This window comes from Falco cherrug, chromosome 7, assembly GCF_023634085.1.
Source record: "Falco cherrug isolate bFalChe1 chromosome 7, bFalChe1.pri, whole genome shotgun sequence".
In the NCBI taxonomy this organism is placed as follows: Eukaryota; Metazoa; Chordata; class Aves; order Falconiformes; family Falconidae; genus Falco; species Falco cherrug.
In genome coordinates, this window is record NC_073703.1 from 40566790 (window position 1) to 40587141 (window position 20352).

The following is a 20352-nucleotide window of genomic DNA, read 5'->3' on the forward strand; positions in this document are numbered from 1 at the left end:
AAAGGAAGCTCCAAACAAACTGTTTAGCCCAGGAAATTTATCTTTTTCTAAAAAGAGATACCTGCAGAAGTAACATCTTAATACATAAGACAAGTCAGGAAGCTTTCATGATACTAATTTGATCATTTCTCTTATGGCTATAAGCAAGAGAAGTTTTTTTTTTAATTTTTTGTCTTACATCTTGGCAAGTTCAACACTGTTTCCAATTTGTCTTGTCTGGGTTCTGCAGTTATGAAACTCCTGAGGTACTTCAAGATAGAGTGAGAGTAAGAATCTTTTTGCACAGAGCATGGGTTGCCAGAGGCCTGTTGGCTTCTTCCAGGAAAGATGTAGTCATTACCTGTGGTATTCTGTAAATATAAAGACACGAGATCCAAACACACCATTCACCTCAGAAATGGATGGAGATGGACCAGCTGAAGTCACTATGAAAAGAGTATAAATAGTTCTAATAGCAGTGATGCAGCAGCCAGGACTGAAGTCTCTAGCTGTCAGTTCAGGATGCTGAAATAAGTGACAGAATTGCTCCATGCTTCTCCTGCCCTACCACAGAACAGGAAAAATGATTTTTTCCAATGCACTTTCACTTTTAGAAAATAAGCAGGAATGCAGAAGTGTTACCTATGGCTTGTAAAAAGCTAAAACAAGCAAAAAGTTGGCAAAGACTTTACATGTGAAGGGTCAAACCCATATTATGAGATAGCTGTAGAGAATGGGGATAAAAGTATCATACGTAAAGAAAGGCACAATATCAAAACTTTTTAATTTCCCAAGTATTGCAAAAGAAGCCACCATACAAGAATAAAGTTATATGCCCCAAAGCACATAGGCGAAACATACACCAAAATCAAAAACAGTCAAGAGGAAGGCAAATTTTCACATCTCTCGTAAATGGAAAGGTATACCAGCCAGCAAACCATGGTTGAAAACAGCAAAGGAAACCTTGAAGTAATGCCCATGAGATGGCAGAGAGAGAGGACAAGGGGGCTGGCCAGCGGCGAGCATCCTGTGCTCACAAAATGCCAGAAACCAGCGGCAGACAGGATTTTTTCTTCCGCTTGGACTAGTTTCATTCCTTGAGACCCTGCTGCGCTGAACTGGGTTATTTCAGTTTTACTCCTGAGAGCAGAGGCATTCTCAAAAATGTTTTCTACACCTGACAGAAACCTTATTGCTTAATTAACCCAGTTTTGCCAGAATTTGTGCTGGCTTAATGCCACTGATTGAACTACATTATGTGGGTGAGGTAAGGGGTTCACAGGCTTGGCCAGAGGTGCCCCCATACCCTTTTTTTGGCAGTACCCCAGCCCGGGCAGCACAGACGCCCTCCCATCTGCCACCCACCACGTGCTCAGAGGGCAGCAGCCGCAGGAGGCTCCAGCAGCTTATTTAAATGAGGAAAAGCCACAGATTTTCCTGAGTTAAACTCATATGCGAGGGCAATAAGTATATTAATAGCTGAAAGTAACACTGTGGTTTACTGCAGGAGGAACTCCTCTCTTTCTCTCATGTCTCAGGCTCTGCGACTCAGGAGATCCATGGGCTGCTTTCACTTCGCACGAGCAAACCATGTCTTCAGGGAAGAGCTTTAACAACTTACCTTTCCAGAAGAGTCCTCTTCTCACGGGTGAAGCGAGGAAGCAAAAATATAATCCAATGCCCCATCTTAAGACACGACTTTTCGCCTGATGGCAAAGGTAAATTCTATCCATTTTTTCTTCACTTTGGAGAAAACCCTTTGCCTTCTTCATAACCCTAACAGCTCAGGAGTGCTTTGTCTCAGGTGTAACCCTGTGGGGATGAAGGAAGGGGGAAATTGCCCTTGACCCCGCCGCAGCTGCCTGCACCGGTCTCCAGCCACAAGCCCCACTCCGCACTCCCCACTCCCACCCTGAGCCCACTCCTCTGTGCCTGTCCCTCACAGCAGCCGCTGCAGACGCCTCCAGCGCCCCTCGCTACCTCAGCGCACAGGCCCCAGCAGCACGGCTCTGCCCCGCACGCCGCCGCCCTTTCAGGCAGGGTGTTGGTCTGGCAGGTTCCCATTTCAGCAGCACCAGGAGAAGGCTGGGGCCAGCCCAGCAGGTCCCAGAGCTTGAAGCACCTCTAGCTCTGCCCTGACCAGGGGCTTTAGCCTTGGGCACAGGTGCATGAGGAACTCATACAAGCGAATGTATGGTTTTCATCACAGATCACCTTCAGACTGCTGCCTCCGCTTCAGACCACTTCTCAGGGCAGCTGCATGCGCTGCAGTGCTCTTCAAAGGCTTCCTGCCGCCAAAACTCACTGACATTGTAACAATGTGATGCTGTACCCAGCAAGGAGAATGACAAACAAATGTAGTCCCAGATGAAATACAAAGAAAAATTAATTAAACATGTGCATAAAAATAATTACATGCTGCATAACGACACATGCAAACTGACATCCTCCTGATGACTCATACTTCCCTGCTTTTTCCAGTGTTTCTTTGAAGCCTGCTCTTAGTCACGTTGAGGGGAGCATATCTGCTCGCAGACCCATGCTGCCTTCGTTAAGAGCACTCGCTCTGATCCCAAATCCCCCTCACCACCAGCATGGCCACATCTGCTGTGACAGAGTGCGTAAGATCTGAAGACCATCTTGCTAGATCTGCCTGTGCCTTCCAGAGCAGTTCTGATCCTCTGAAACAAAAAACAGCTCAAAAAGCAAACAGAATCTAAAATAGGCAGATTTATAGGTCAGCAGCTTCTTTACAGGCTGCTACAAATGTTCGATTAGATTAGCTGTGACCTTGTAAGCATGAAATCAGCTTGACCACCATCACTAGTTCAGTAAATAAAGACTAACACTGCAGGAAGAATGGGATTGTACCAGACAATAAACCAAAGTGATCTCTTTTTGCTAAGTAGCTTTATCAAAAAAAGCTCAGAGGGCTCATTATAGGAGATACTGACACTGCCGGCCCTCAGCTCTTTATTGACAAAAAGCACGTCAGGAAGGAATTTTAGACAGTCCTTGTAAGGCAGCACTCAGTGCAATCACAGATCTGGGTATACTGCTCTTCCTTTGGGGCTCACGGCATCCCACACAGGGGTTCTGATGGTTGCACTTCGGTCTAATCCCAGTAGTTTATAGCACCCTGCAAAAAGCCCTCCCTGTAGCTGCCCTGGTACTAGGTCTCCCTCACTAACCATTTTCTGCATAGCCAGAAAAGATCTGCTGAGATATTGCTGCATTATCACTACATGACATGGATGCATTTCTGGCAAGCTTTAAATAAGAGAAAGAGCAGGACTTAGAGAAAGGGCAAGGCGTGCCAGGTATGCAATAGAAAACACCCCACAGCTGCTTTGGCTGTGGGAAATGATGATGGTCAACAGCTGGTGCCATTGGGGGTTGAAATGGGATCAGAAGAGAAAACAGGGCCCTGGGCAAGTAAGAGGTTTTCAATTTAAATCTGAGACACATAAAGCAGAGAGAGGTAGAAATATTAGACAAGACTTTTAGCAGTGATATTTTGTAAAGGATTGACAGGGCTGATGTTATGAGCCAGGAAACCAAGAGAAGGGAGTTGCAGAAAGAAGGAAAGGGACCAAGAGGGAGATGAATGAGTGCTGTGGGACATTTGTTCCCTTCTTCTATTTGATAGAAATACTTCTTTCAAGCAGTTATAACCTCCCTGAAAAGCAAATTATACTGAATGCTTTAGTGTGGCTGCAGGATGCTGCCCCGCTCCAGTGAAGCACTGAAGCACATACTTTCAAGCTTATGGGCAGCCCAGAAAGGCAACAGGACCACACGCTTTCTTGGAGAGAAATACAAATATAAATGCTCTGCTGGATTCAGACCTGGGAGCTAGACTCTGCCTTCAGCTCCAGTCATGAAACTTAAGTAGGGACTGGACTGACAGCTGGGAAACACTGCCCTGCATATACGTGAATGTAATGAAAAAAAATATATCTTGCCAAATGGAAGCCACTGAATTGAACTAATAGATTTAACTTTTACATGAAAAAGTTATATTTTTCAAGGTAGTATTCAAAGAGCCCCTGGATATATGCTGTACAACCTTCTGCTTCTGCCATTCCTTAGGAAATCATGATTTCTAATAAGTGCTTATTGATTACAGGGACCTATACCTTTTGTTCTCTCTAGCTTTAATTGATTAACACAAACTGACATATTTTTACAACTGGACCATCTAATTTCTTTTCTTAAAACTACTTCTCGGCAATGACTTATCAACAACAGTATTACCACGTAGGACTTGATGAATAAAAAGACCCACAGAAGAAAGAAACCATCTGGTTGAAAGGAAGAATATCCATCCTCTGTGCAGGGCACAAGGACTATAAATAAAAACTTACTGATCTGAAAGGATATTGGAAAGTACCAGCCAGAATCTGTTTTACTGTTAACCACACTTCAGTACACCCTCCTGCAAATCCAGCATGGGCTGATGGAGAAACACTTTGCATGCTTATTGATTTCTTTAGTTTCCAGGCAGTGGAATTGCAGCACAAGGATCATTTTTTTCAGAACTTTTGCTATATTCTGTGGAGCAACAAAAAGTTATGCAAAATTTGAGCTCATCTAGTAATTGCAGACATGTCTCAGAACCAAAGTGATCAGCTGGATCTCCCCTTTTCAAAGTAAGCAAAATTATGGTATTTTAATAACATAGGATTTTGATCCTCTTCAGGTTTTGTGGTATCAAAGCAACCCTACTTTTGTCATTGATTTTATTAGGACCCTTTGTTCTCAGTACAACAACAAAGTTTGAATCAATTTAAATTACTAAGCTCTTCTATTCTGATTTTTCTTTTTTTTTTTTATTTTGTTATGTGAGACAATGGGAGTATTCCAGCAACTGCATGAAGACTTTGTGAGACTCCAGGCACTGTGGACAAAACATGCTGCTATTGCAGTTCTTATAATACCATGTCATGGAAGTGCTCACAAGTCAAATAAGACTAATGTAAGTGACTCTTAAAAGCTGAGCTAGACTTACAAATTATCCCTGATCTGAGAACTCAAAACCAAACAGAAACAGATTTTAGAGAAAGTCTCAGCTGGATTCCCAGGCCTTCATTCTGTGGTCCTCCTGCCCACACTGTCACGTGGAGGTGGCAGGAGCCTGGGGAACACAAGGATGCAGAAACTGCGTCCCTTTTCAAACTCTACCAAGGCGTGAGACAGCTTCTATAAGGAGTGTCTGAGGAATTTGGGCTTGTCCCAGTTCGGAGAAAAAGAGGCTGAGGGGTGACCTCACTGCTCTCTACAGCTTCCTAAGGAGGGGAAGTGGAGAGGGAGGTCCTGAGGCATTTAGACAGTGCCCTTAATAACATGCCCTAGCTTTTGGACAGCCCTATAGTTGTCAGGCAGTTGGACTAGGTGATTGTCGTAGGTCTCTTCCAATTGAACTACTCTATTCTATCCTGTTCTGTTCTGTTCTAGTCTGTTCTATCCTGTTCTGTTCTAGTCTGTTCTATCCTGTTCTGTTCTATCCTGTTCTGTTCTGTCTTGCTCTGTTCTGTTCTATGTATAGGAAAATATGCATAAAGGAAAATGCGGAGAGTGGGGAATTGCAGCATCCCACAACAACCCCAGAGGAGATAGCATAGTCCCATTCAGGAAGGCACGTTTTCAGTCCACTTGATCTGGAGCAGTGGTGACACTGCTGGGAATGAGAATCACACCAGATGCTGCCAAGGGCCCTTCAAAGTGCTCCTGAGCCACTTCTCTAAAAGGATATATTTTGAGAAGGGACATTCAGGGGCACCCTAAGAAATCACTGGCTGCTTTTCTCTTTTATATTAGACATCGTTTTATTTTTGCTTCTTCAGCATAGTATCTAAAAAAGCTGTATCTGACAAACAAAGATGTGACAAGTTTCCCCTCTGAAATCATAACCTGAGCTGCATGAAATGGGGAGCTCTGGTACTAGTGGGTGGTAGATAAGCTCCATGGAAACATGAGGCAGCTACTGAATGCAGCAGGGATTTGATGCTGAACAGAAAACTTTCAAAGCCCAGAGACACCCCAGCTATGTTCCCCTGATGCCCTGGCCCTTGCCATAGTTGCTTTCACCACAGCAAAGCCAGCTGAGCATGTAACTCAATTAGGATGGGAAAAATGTGCATGCACCCCTCACTCCCTCTGAGAGCATGAGAGACAACGTGGCCAACAGCCAGGCATGAGGCAGAGGCGGCTGTGTGCTCGCAGGCTGAATTTTGCTCCTCTGAAGATTCACTACATTGTCAACAGCAAGCAGACATCTCACAGCCTCTCATTTTCCACCTCAGTTTAGTGTTCCCAAAGGTCTTGGTTTACAAAAGATTTATGAGTGACCAAAAAAAGCAAAATGCAAATCAAAATAAAATAATTTCATTGCTAAATACTCGTTTTAAAGTAAAGAATACTCTGCTGATTCACATAGCAATTTTTATAAGGCTCCTGCAGCCAGCGCTCCCTCTTGCTGAGCAGTTTTGTTTGTTCATGGGACAGCATCCCCAGAGCAGATCGGTGCTGGTGAGGAGGCACAGCTGAGGGTCCCAGCTGCCTGGGCACAGGCTCTGGTCTGGACCGCGTATGAAGGGGACAGCCACCTCAGGGAGGAAAGTGTGAAGCTGGGGTTAAAGTACCAGTGCTGTGGGGTTTATTGCTGGCCCAGAGAGGTACCATCTAGCTTTGTGAAAGTAAGTGGAGAAATGGGCAAAGATCACTGGAGAAATCATAGTGAATTGGGAGTCTTTATTTGATACCTTCTACCACACACACAAGGACTACTGATGATTAAGAAAGTTGGCCTGAACATCATAATCCAGGTAGTTTTTGGTATGAAGGAGATAATTCAACAAAAAGGTTGGGTTTTGTTGTTGGGGTTTTTTTCTACGCAGAATGTCTTTGATGTCAATGAAAATTAATTCAGGAAAAAGGCCGGCAAAGCAGTATAGCTTTTTGGAACAGAGTTTTGATTTTAATTGGAAACAACTTTTCAGTCTGAAATTAATTGTCTGTTAAGAAAAGGAAAACAGCCAAACCAAAATATGTTTAAAACATATAAAACTGAAGTACAACAAACAATTATTTCTAAATGCCATTCTGTGACAACCTCTGAACTGCTGAGGATTTTGCTTCAGCTCAGATCAAAAACCATTTCAAAGCATAACAAATACTCAATGGGTAGAAAAAGTGTTTTTCCAGCATCTCTGATGATGGGAAGTCACAGCAGTGGGAAGAAAGCCCCAAGTTTGGGTTTTTTCACGTCCAAACAACAGCAAAGGTGCTCTGTTGAGTTGTGCTAGTGTTTGGCTACTGCCTTGCTAATAACTGATGTCATTTTACACCTTTGCACCAATGAACAGGCACATTAGTAACGGTGATATTTCAGATTTTGGAAACTTAATTGCCTATTACTGCCTTTCATCAGGTATAAAGGACGGTGGGCACTATGTGTCAGGGTGCTCCAAGGGCTGCTGCCCCTCAGGGGAAGGTCAGCCAGGAGCTGAGCACCGCCTATGGTCAATCAAATTTTCTTTGCCTTGCTCTGTAAACTGCAAAGGCAGTGCAATGCATTGCTTTGAGTTTGACAGATGAAATATTTTTTCTAAAATCAGAAGAAACTAATCTTCTAGGACTTTTACTCAGCACAGCATCTGGGTCACTTGGGGTTGGCCATAGCAACAGGCTTGAGAAATAAGACCCCCTGTTTTGTGTAAATGGCTATATACTTATACTTGTAGTGAGGTTTGCATAATTGTGTGTTATTGTAATGATGTGGTTATATTTCTCTTCTTGATGTTTAAAACAGGAGATCAGTATGTACTAGAAACAGGCTTATAAAACTTTAAAACGTGACATCCATTTACTAGTGCTTGCACAGCTCAGTGAATCTGTACATAAATATTATTACGCCATCAAACAGAAATATGATAAAGCCACTAATGAGTTAGCATGTTGGCTGATGGTGAATCATATAAAGGAAAATGTAAAACATTCAGCACTGAGATTTTTTTGAAGCAGTCTAAGGAAATGCCTAGTTTCTGATGGAAAATGTAGATTGAATATTCCTCCATTGTCTTGATCCCTTCATTGGCTATGTTAGGCAGGCTCTAGCGTCATTCTCATCAATCATACAGTCTCAAACAGATCAGCTGAAATTAAGGTCAATGAGGCAAAGAGAAATAGCTCATTGTACCGGAAATTTTGTATTTTTCCCTGTCTGATTAGTTGCATTGTTGCTATAGCTGAGTTGTCAGCTGTCAGCTAATGGCCCAAACCTGCAAATACATATTCACATGCATATTAACGGTAAAAGAACTTACCCCTCAATCTGTTATGTACACGCAGAGTTTTAGCAGGGTGAGTAGCTAAATTATGGCCTGGTGTATATTACGCAGTGTCAACAGGAGTGTAAGAATGATAATTGTTTGGTCTTACTTTTGGGTTTTAATCTGCTAAAATTGCATGTCTGACATACAGTTTTGTTTTCTTTTAGCTAATGCAAACATTTCATATGTTTCTCTGCTGACATTTGTTTGAAAAAGTACAACTGTAATGATGAAACTTCATCCCACAGAATTCCTTTAGGCTCCAGAAATAATGGTATCTAATTATTATAAAAATACTACTAACAATGCTCACTGGATGCAAAGAAAACCACTATCTTTTCCTGCCCACAATAACAAATTATTTAAACATTGACAATGTCATCTTCATTCTTCCTTATGCATCCAATACCAACATTTTTGCATTAGCCATTGTTATTAGAGAAATAAGAGTAGTATCTGCAAAACTGAAATTGAATTGATTGGTAAGGGAAAAAAAGCAGCACATTAAAATCTGAAAACATATATAGTAAATTTTAATCCATATCTTAAATTGACAAAGCCAGAATTATTTATAAAGTCTTTCCCATTGAGTCTGCAGGAACTGAAAGTGAGAAATCAGACCTCTGCTACACAATCATTTTATTGCATTTACCCACCACCAACATCAACCCACCATAACACTGCTGCTCCTCAAGAAGGTAAGTATCGTGGAAAGCAGCCAGCCTCCTCTGCTCCAGCTCTGGCTCACCGTGGCTCCCGTCTGGTGTCCCTTGCTAATGCTAGACTAGCAACACCTTGCCACCAGAGACTGACTGACTGAGACTCATTATGATGAGGTCTGCACGATATCAAGGCCACATTAAGATACCAGGGACTTTGTTTCCTGAAGACCTGGCTCCAGGAGGCATTTGAGTATAACAAATTCTCAGCATCATAAGACAAATCTGCCTGGGTCTAACTGGTAACTGAGCCTGTGAAGAACCCAGAGCCCAGGTGATAAACCTGCATTTCCCATGCTATGTAGGATGATAGGATGGAAAATGGTCCTCATCAGCACTCCAGGCAAGTCACCTGGTTGTTGTCAGCAAGAAATGGATGCTCCTGCTGCTCCTCCTGCCCTGCAGGAGGGACTTTGCTCCCTAGTTTACATTAGGGAAGCCCAAAGCTGCTTTCACCCAGGTGGAAGGAAGCTCTGCAGCTGCCACGAGAGGAGTGCCACAAGGACCACGTTAGGCTGAATTTGTACTGCTTGCAGAGGAAAGGATCCCAGTGCCGTAAGCATAGCTAAGTACCATCTGTGAACAAGGCAGGATGTCCTGTTGGTCTACAGAGCTTGACTTGGGATCCAGGCTTTGGTACAAAACCCTGCTGCAGGGGCCAGTTACAGCCCAGACCCACCCCCACTGGCAGTCACGGATGCTCTGTCTGTGAGAGACTGCATACGGAGGGCTGTGCGCTGAGCGCATGGCACTGCACAGGCATATTTCAGGATGAACAGGCACCTTTTAGGTAAAGGCTATATTATATAAAGTTGGATCATAAGGAACGGTTGGGTGCTTTCAACCCTACAAATTACCTTTCACCATCTGAGTCCCCAGCTGAAATGGAAATAAGCAAACCTAATGCTTAAGACAATGAGAGTCTTATTGGATACCAGATGGTTCATATGTAGGTAAATTCATATGGATGCACGTGGGATTTCAGCCTGGCGTAAGGGTTTCCACGCTGGACAGGTTTTGTTTCTCTTGGATCAGTGGTGGGGAAGGAGAGCTACGCTGAGTTTGTAAGACCCTTTGGGAAGAGCCTCCAAAATGCACACCCATTCATGCAAGCAGCGCAGGTTCTGCAGGGTGTCTGCAGGGTATCTGCTGGGAATAAATGTGAACAGATTTTTTTTTTTTTCCCACTGCATAATGTACTATTCCTTACATTTGTAAATCTTTGTAAATCTGTGCATTCTGCTCCAAAGAAGACAAACCCTCTCAGCAAAAAAAAAAAACCCAAACCAAAAAAAAAAGAGGTGTTTACGGATATGTGCAGTGAGTTCCTAGGCTGCCAAAAAGTACTCTTGGGAAGCAAGCCAGAGTCACTCGGAGGCCTGGTCAGTGTTTTCTTTGGAAGGCTGCAGCTGGAAATTGCTGCTGAAACATTTTCACTGAGGTTCTTTCTTTCAATTAGACATATTTCTTCCAGAAACTTTCCAAGGAACAATAATATTTTTTTCTTCAAAATACTGGCTAACCAGAAACAAGGTACTCCAGCCAATTCTCAGACTATTTAGTGAATTCTGCAGTGCTGCCTCCCTGGAGTTTTAATTGAGTTACTTTTTATCCCCATTCCCCTCTCTGGGCCAAGTTCTCTGCTTATGCCACAATGCACTCTGAAACATCAGTTCTCACTCAGCAATGATGAGACCTCCTGACATGGATGAGACCCTGGAGCATTTGAGGTGAGCTCTAGGATATAGATTAAACGGAAGTATAAGATACTTGGACTTAAGCAATGCGTCATACTAAAGTTTTATCACAACTTAACTGAAGCTTTTCTTGTATTTGGCTGCCTACTGAATCAAAATTTTACCTGTGGGCCAGGGGAGGGATGGGTCTGGGAATTCAACTAGAACAGTATCTACTAGGTTATCAGACAATAACACAAAGACGATCACTGACTGTCCTTAAAATGATATGGTAGACCTTTACACCACAATAAATCAAAACAGCAGCTTCCAGAGGGTCCCAAGCTGGGTACATGTAAAAACTGTCCTGAAGTGCAACGAGCTGCACACTGCTGCAGAGCTGCAGGCAGAAGGAGCAAAAGGTACGTAACTGAAAAGACTGCCCTGTCAGGCAGCACACAAGAAGATATATTCCTGTATGAAGATGTGATTCCCGAGATGATGAACTTTCAGTGGCAATTATAGGAACCACCGGTGAGAGCGGTAGCCTTTCTTCTTTCTCTCCACTTGGTTGTGTGCATAATGTAACGTAAATAGTTTTATCTTCTTCTTTCTTGAAAGTCTTCTGTACCTACCCGACAACACATCTGACACTAGCAAGGAGAATGTCACTTTCCTGTCACCTCAGGAAAATATCTTTGACTCCCATAACACAAACCATCAAACTATATAGGATGATAATTTAAAAATACAATCTTATTCTTAGTTGACAGAAGCAAAAGTTGATGTTTTCATATCTTATTAAGACACTGGATATTAATTTCCTTCTACTCAAATGCAAACATGAAATTTCCTGTCACTAATGGAGTAATATTTTATTTTTAAAAATTTACTTTGGAAATTATTTGCATTACAAGCCAAGCCAAGCCAAAAATGAGACTATCAGCTATTTCCCTGCCAAAGCAGATTTATCATTCAGCACCTGTAATAAGAAGTTTTATTCAACTATTTTTACTGCAGTTATTGCCTATAAGGTATCTACAATATATTTGTTACCCGGTTGAGTATTTCTTCCAGGTGCATGCTGAAAACTGCTCACGTAGAGAAGCATGAGGGTAACTTGGCTCCAGCTGGCACTCGGCAGAAAGCAGGTCTGCGTGCAGCTGCCTGGTCGGCATACTTTCAGATCTTTGTACAAAACATTTCCCTTCCACAGTCATTCTTGAAAACATACTTTTCCCATATCAGTATTCATGAATACCAAATAAAAGGTAAAGAAATTGCCCTTGAAGAAAACTCTTCATTTTTATTTAAATGAATACATAATGAATCTACTTAAGAAGTACCTGCCCCAGGATATTTCTAGAACTATCTGTGAACAGAAACCTGTAAAATTATAATATTAAGTGTTAAACTGTTTATGGAATGAGATAAACCTTTCTTCCTATTTCAGAGTGCAGTAAAAGCCCTGTGGCAAAGCACATGGCACACGGCTGTGGAGGGCGCAGGGTGGTAGGCAGCTGAACACGCTGCCTACGCCAAGACTAACAGGCAAAGGACAGCACACCCGCAGCTGGAAACTCGTCCCCTAATGGGTCTTCTGTTGGGGAAGGCAGAGTAAACACAGAGTCCTCAGGCTTCCTGATCCACCAGTCCAGCTTAAGCACCTTTGGGCTATTTGCACTGCCTGTCTTGTTGAAGATGCCACCCATCCGTGTGTCTGAAGGAGTGTAACTGTGATGAGCAGCAAAAGTTGATGCTTTAGGGGGGTGGGTGTGTTATATGTTGTTTTACAATGCAGAGCTATAATTTGTAACATTAATAGAAGTACTTAATGAAATTTCATTCATTAACCATCTTCATGGCCACAAGATGATGACAAGTAGTATCATTTGACACAGAGGGAGGCAAAGAAATATCAGGCATCAGAACTCCATCTCTTGACTCAAACACTGCCCTTTCCCAGGCTTCCCCTCCAGAAGACAGATATGAGCCTCAGGAAGATTGCTTTGGTGTTTTCAGGAGAAGGAGAGGTTCGAGAGAAACATCTGCAGACACAGGACCCTGCCAGCACAAGGGGCAAGCTGGCGTTGGCCTGGTGGCTGGGGTACGTGCAGGTGTGCTCTGGGACATAAGCACCAATGCCATTGCCACATGCTGCCATCAGCAGTAGTTTACCCAGAAGAAAAAATACAGAGTGGAGGCAAGTATATTTTAGCCTTTTTTTTTTTTTTCCCCCATTCAGGATGATCAAAAAGCAGAGTTTGCTAATTCCTTATAATTACTTGTGAATAACTTATAAATTAAAAACCAAAATCTGCCTCACCAAGCTCCACTGAACTGTTTCTCCACTAATGTTTCTCACCCTCTCCAGGACCTGCAGCTCCACCAGCACCATCCAAACACAAATGTTTCCTCAACCACACCGGCACGCTTGGCACTTTCTTTCTGTGCTGTTCTCTGCTGGTTCAAATCTCTGCTCATTTTCTCGCCCTGTCATGTTTTCATTAATTTCTATTCTTTCTTCCTTCAGTTTTCATTTTGGATTTAATTTTTATTTATTTACTGACCTTTTCCCTTCTTCTAGTGGATTTGTTATTGAATGTATGATACCCACAAGTGACTAAACACCTCTGTTTATGAGAGGTGCCCCTCAGGGTTTTCTGGGCTTGTTTTTATATCCTGCAATGAAATTCCATATTTTTGACACCAGTCTTAGCCCCTAGGAACTGGTGAAAAAGCTTATTACTGATTCCAGAGGAGCAGGACTGAGACTTTAGAATCAAATTTTTTACAGCTCCAGCTGATTTCAATAGTAATCCCCCTTGTGCATCTGAGGATGCAATCCAAACCACAAGTCAGTAAACAATTTTTTAAGAGGATATGTCAGAGTTAATGGGCAACGTACTTAGGCAGCTTGAGGCAAAATTGAATTCTCATATTTTTAATGCTTCATATATTTATAGGTACTGAACTCTGAAGAAAAATGGTGACCATCATCATTGTACATTCCTGTCAAAAACATAAGTCATACAACTTCACTGCACTGACCTCAGTTAAAGCACATGTCAGAGAATCATATAGTGCTAATGATCCTCACATTTAAAATATTTACAGTCTCGATTTTGCTTAAGCCCCTCACTACAGGCTCTCTAAATTTCTCTTTTCAGCTGCATAAACCTTTGCTGGCTTCTCTCAGTATAAATACTTAGAGAATGTGACCAGATTCTGAAAGTCATAAATTCTGTGAATTTTGTAATATTTTTGTGAGATGCCTCAATATTCCTTTCATTAGCTTTTTTTTTTTTTTTTTTTTTTTTTTTTTTAAACTATAAATAGAGCCTGCTTTCTGCAACCAGTCTCCAAAGGTCACCTTACAATGTTTTGCTATTTCCCGTATTAAGCAGCAATGCTTTTCAGCTGACATTCCAACTTCAAGTCATGCATATGAGCATGATGTGAGCTTGCTTCAGACCACAGTGAGAGGGCTGCAAACAAGACTGCTGTATAATTGCTGAGAAAAATAACATCCATTGTCAAGAAGGGCACTTCATCAAACAAAATTTAGCTGCATGAATACAAGTGTCTCCAAATATTTGGTTCATGCTAAAAATATAGCACATTTATTAAAAATATATATTTATAAACACTGGTATGAACAGACACAAATGTTAAGCAAATGAGAAAAGAAAAATAACCATGTAATGTATTTCTCCCAACATGTTATCAGTTTTAGGCAGACCTTGGTCAATGGAATTGTTTTTTTCATGATTGCACCATATGTTCATTCTAAATAAAAAGCTTGTCAGATTCAATGTAAATAAAAGCGAAAACCAAGAAAAAAAAGTCATTTCACCTAACAGACATGTGATCTGTGCTATGAAGCTATCTTTGAGTTCAATCTTTGCGGGTATACAGTATGCATTTCTAATTGTATATAGCATAGAGCTTCTTTCTTTCTTTCTTTCTTTCTTTCTTTCTTTCTTTTTTTTTTTTTTTCACCCAAAGTGTGTTAAAACAACATAGCCCTGATGGATTTCTTCAAAGCTACAACTTACATAATTGCAGTCATTTTCTTCCAAACTGAAAACCAAACTGAAAGGAAGTAGGCAGGACAAGAGAGTTAAGCTTGTTACTGTGTGAAAAAGTCTTGTTAAATTAATTGTGCTTCAGCCTTCGCTGCCTGCAGGCAGTGCTTTTATGATGTGTTAATATAATACAGAGTCAATTCTGATTAAACAACTTGTCAATAATCAGCAATGTTTGTCGTCACTTTTAATGGCTGTTTTATCTGGTCTATTTGCATGCCTTCTAGTTTACAGTGTTGTGTAAATATACACAAAAATGATCACAATGAGGTTCAGAATTGTCCCAATAATTCCAAGCATTGCCAAGATGGTTTCTTCCTTGCTTTCCTTTTCTTGACTGCCTTTATCTTCTTCATTTCCACTAGTGATTACCATCTTGGTGGCCAGTTTCTTTATCCTCCCTTTCAGGATAACCTGGATTTAGGAACAAAAACATTAAAATGGATTGTTAGTTCGAGTTTCCAAACTCATATTAATAGTGGAGCCAATTGAAGAATTTTTGCCCCATAATGCGTCATATGAAGAATTCACTTTGAAAGTATTAATATTTTTACTAGCTATTTAGTAAATGCTTAATTAAAATGATAATTCAGCTAGCCTGTAGATTACTTATAACCCTCCATTAACACTCTGCTTTTGTGGCAGCAATCATCCGTAACACATATAACTCATCTGCGATGTTGTTATAAAAATGGTCAGAAATGTACCGATGAGGTGTGACTCCACCAGCGTCAGCGGGGACTTTGCCTGCGTTAGGGCTACAGGAGACCATCTCGTCAAGTTGTGGAGACCCTAGATTTACACTGTAGTTCCAAGAAGCAAGTGGGTGAGGGAAATAAAACTGGGAAGACCTCTTTTTTAATAGGAAAAATCACCAAAGACAAAGGCATTTTGTCTCCTATTGAGAAGGAAGACAGCCGTGACTTCCTAATAAATAATTCAAAATGGAAGCAAAACCAAAATAACATCCATCTTGCCTTTTATTTTCCTCGTTCCTAATGCACAAGGAAAAGTTACTTGCAGTGCAGTGAGTTGAAGTGTATCGATCTGCCTGCAGGGAGAATACAGCCATTTCCCAAGCAGCAGCCTCATCCTCTGCTTCAAAAAAGAGGATTCTTCAAACATGGGACCAGCCCTGACTTCTGGCACTGCTGGAGCCGCGAACAAGGGAGCTCTCTTGGTCTTCCAGAGACCCAGACTCTGAGACCTGGGTAAACATTTGATTGTTCAAGTAAAAATGGATAAGTTCTATTTATCTGTGCTTATCTAATGCTGCAAATTTTGCTCTCATGGGCAAACTAGAGTGCCACAGAAAACTGAAAAAGGTTGGCTGGTTTCCCAAAGACAACCGATCTGCCAACAGCTGGGTTCCGGCAATGCCCTGCTGTTACCTCCCAAGCTGTAAACCATATCCTATGATGTTCCTGCTGCAGGAAGCAGTGGTAGGATGCAGCAAAAAATGCTCCCCAACAGCTCTTGCCTTTTAGAGGGGTTTGTTTGGAGAAGGGGGGCACAGGCACTTCCCTCATTCCTCCCTCTGGTAACCCATGGAGCAAACCTGCTAGATCCCATGCAGCACAGATGTTCAGGGTGATGAGCGCTCCTCGAGAACAGGCCACAATCTGCACGGACACATGTGTGTGCGTCCCAGCACATGTCACAAGAGGGGAGCCCTGACCTGCAGCTCCACCGAGCTCCTGGGCTGCACAGCTGTAGAGCAGCCACCAGAGCACCAAAAGGTGGAAAGGACTGGGAGAGGTAAGGAAACCCTGCGACAGAGAGACTGAGAGCAAAAATGGAGAATCCAGACAAAGCAACTTGCATTTGGTCACATCTGCAAGTTGTTTGTATATAGGACAGTGAGTAACTACTGGCAGCTTCCTAGAACGGGTGTCCTGGTTGAATTCAGCAGGTACAAGTGATTAGCAGTGAGTAAGGCAGAAGCGGGGACCTGTGGAGGTGCCACTGGCCTTTATACTTACACTTGTGTTAGCATTTACGTGTTTTACCTTAGCATCACCAGGTGATTCAGAGGAAAACAAGAATGAAAGAGCCAGTAACCTGAGGGTATCCATGACAGAATCAAGTCAGCAGGAGCAGGAGGCACCAGGCCGAGGGATACTGCATTAGACAGCAGAGCATGCTCATCTAGCAGGTCTTCAGGTAACCTGCCCCAGGAGAGCAAAGCTGCAGAGGCACCAGGTACCTCTCAGGGATGCTGGCTCCTGTGGCCCCGCTGCAGGTTCCCTTCCAGCCCTCAGAAACGTCCCTGTCCCCACAGTTCCTCCAGCCACAGCCACCCGCAACTCCTCCTGCAGGACCTACCTCTTCTAGCAGCAGAAGGGCTTTGTCATATTGCCCCCAGCTGGTGTCCAGGGGACGGCTTGGTTGCATCTGACGAGTGCCCTCCCTATCGTATTAATTGCCACCATATACAGTCAGTGATACCTTAACAAGCAAATTGGCTCTGGGAAGTCACAGGAGAATTCCTACTGAAGCCATTTACACTAACCTCACAACCAAAGCACATCCACTCCGTGTGGCATCAGATCACAAACTCGCATCCCAAGCTATGGTGCGCAGCCACTACTTCACCCGCAAAGCCATGAGTCATTTGGATATCATGTTCTTTTCCCGTTCAGTAACTGGGAGGTTTTCCCTCTGGCCATATGTTTGCATTTCACTGTTTCTTTGAAAAATCAAGTGGGATCACAAATATGATCTGATAAAATCCCAGGCCTGGAACACAAGGATTTGAAGGGAGGGTGAAGTCCTTGCTGACTGGCTCCCACAAGAGCCAAGCGCTCTTGATTCAGCACTCTGGCTCCCACAGAAATATGGTCATACCCAAGCATCTTGTGGGTCAAGCCCTTCTGGCTCTGAAAAAAGCCAGAGAAGGTACAGTGGGCCTCTCTGCATCCCATGGTTTAGGCAGTTTCCCATTCACATGAATATAAACCCACAGCGAACAGTGCAGAGCCCCAGGTGGGGTGGATTTGCACACGCACTGCATCCACAGACACTCTTAACTTTGACATGGTGACTGCACCACATGCACTAGACAATCTCATTTCTAGGATTAATGTGAGCAGAGGCAGCATGAGGGCATCTGAACCCCTCTTATTAACATCCCCAATCTTTTCTTACTAAAGTCAAACTGTGAAGCATAAAGTTAGTGTCAAACTCTTTCAGGACACTAGATCCTAAAAATGTGATTTTTTTGGAGATCATCTCAGTTGCTGCATTCATGCCTGTGTGCTCTCTATTTGTTTGGCTCATGCTATGATGCAGCCTGGGGCTGCATGAACTGCATCCTTTTTGGGTGAAACTACACCCAAAGATGTGCTCCAGGAGCTCTTCATGTGCTATAAAAACAATAAAATCGATTTCAGCTCATGGCAGCAGGGGTCCAGACAAAAGCTTATCTGAAGTAAAACCCCCAAAACATGTGTAGTGTGGACACTGGCACCATTAGTTTCCCTGAAGGAGTTGCTCCAGCAGGTCCAGGCTGCTCACCATTTAATACATCACCTAAACTACGAGAGAGAGCGAGCACAGTGGGCTTGGTATTAAGAGGCATTTAACGTTCAAACAGGACAAGTCTGGGACCAAATGCAATTATATTAGTACTCTGCCAAATATAGTACTGTTGAAATCGAGGTAAGCGTTGACTTTGAACTGTGAGGAGACCAGAATCAAAATTGCTTCTCCACATTTAAGAACTGACCTTGGGAGAGGAGGAGCACTCTCCTAATGTTAGATTCAAGACTTTAACCTTCACAGATCTCATGCTTAGAGTAGTATTTTGGATAGCTGAAGTGTGGGGGTTTTTTTTGCTACTGGGAAAATATTTGCTGTCAGTTTTAGTATAATTACACCAATTAAGAAAATAAAGAAGTTTTCTGGCTTTCTGGGTACTTTTTTTCAACCTTTATTATTCTCTTCTGGAAATTGCTTTAATTTTTTTGACATTGTTTCACATTTGTAAGATTCTTATGACACATTACTCCTTTTATATTTTTTATACTTTTTATATTTATGCTTGTCAGAAACATTCCTTTTGCTTACCCAGAACTGCTGCTAGAACTGCTGAGACAGGAGGGATAGAGAGTACTAGATTTACCAGCTCTTTAATAACTATCCCTGTTATTTACTTACTACTTCATTAAGAAAGTGCTTTCCTGCCACATCAAAATTATTGTGTTTCCTACTTCATTTTGTAAGATTCATTATTAACTTAACATCAGCCTTTTGAAAAGCTACGTATTCCAAAAAGCTAGCCATGGAAAGATATGTATTCCACATATTTTGCATTGCACAGGGGAGGAAAGGACAGTTCGGTGGTTAGGACGCTCCTTGCGCTATTCATGTCCTTGCATTACCGCTGAATTCTTAGATATCTATAGGAAATCCACTTTAAGCCTCCCTCTGCCTCAGTTTCTCACCTGTGAGATTCTTTGAAGAACCACCCAGCCTATGTCAGAGAACGATCCATAACATAAGTCAGGCCTCACAAATACTTCCAAAAGAGGGAGACACTAACATGGAAAATTTCAGATCCAGCAGTGCTGTAAAATATACGCACTACCATCACCCCAGATCTGTGGGATCTGTTGTACACCACTGTCATTGCAAACAGCCCAGCGAACAAGGCAAAGCATTTCTAGCCAAAGGAGATAATCCTTACTTGTCTCTTCATTCTCAGCATGAACAGCAACTGAGCTAAAGGTGATGGCTTAGTGGCAGGGCTTTGGAAAAGGCAGCAGCAAGCACACTTTAGTGAATTTACTGCAGTATGTTTGTCACATCGAAGATACAAAGCACATCCCTCGTGAAGTACCTGTCCCAACATATCTGTCAGCTTTTGAAATCACTGGCACCTTGACTAGCTCTTGAAAAAGTTTTGTAATCTTAAATAATTTCTCTTCTAAGTCATTATTTACGAGCTCCCCAAAAAGGCTTCGGGTGGAGTGTGCGGCTGGCAGAAGCGGAGCTCCTGGGAAGTCTGAGGAGGGGAGGATGGTCCAGGCTTTGCCGGAGGCCCTCACCACTCGTGCTGACCAGCCCCGTTTTGCCATGTATTATCTGGCACTTTGAAAGACAGGAACGAAAACTTCTGAAAAGCTCCCAGGGTCAGATGCTCAGCTGGTACAAAGCAGTCTCCCTCCCCTGAGCTCCACTTACACTCGCTGAGGATCTGGCTCCTTGTACTCAATCTAGCTTGAATATCAGCGAGCACAAATTTAGTATTCTTAATCCATAATCACAGACAATCACCAGCCAAATTGTTTTGATATTTAAACTTGTTTACAGTCCCCAGGCTATTAGTTGTGATGACACATTAAGAGATAAGAGAGGCTTAATTTTCTGAGGATAGTTCCACCCTCTGGGGATAAGAAACACACAGCAGAAACTTGTTTTGATTAGCAAACAGAAATCATACAAAACCGAGTGTGAGTTCAGATGCTGCTGAACTGACACCTTCCCTTATCTCACAAAGTGCTCGAATTACCAAGCAAGGAGGGGAGGCTCGGAGGATTTAACCCCACTTGAACAC

General features: G+C 42.5%; 1 protein-coding gene across 2 annotated transcripts in view; it reads right to left on the bottom strand.

The window, feature by feature from the left end:
* Nucleotides 1-14302: 14302 nt before the first annotated feature.
* TUNAR (TCL1 upstream neural differentiation-associated RNA) overlaps nt 14303-20352 on the bottom strand; it is a 161889-nt gene continuing 155839 nt past the window's right edge. For both annotated transcript variants that reach the window (XM_055717387.1, XM_055717389.1), the window contains one exon: nt 14303-15209. In XM_055717387.1, the coding sequence (XP_055573362.1) occupies nt 15024-15209 (186 nt within the window). In that variant the 3' untranslated portion in view covers nt 14303-15023. The remainder of the gene's footprint in view (nt 15210-20352) is intronic.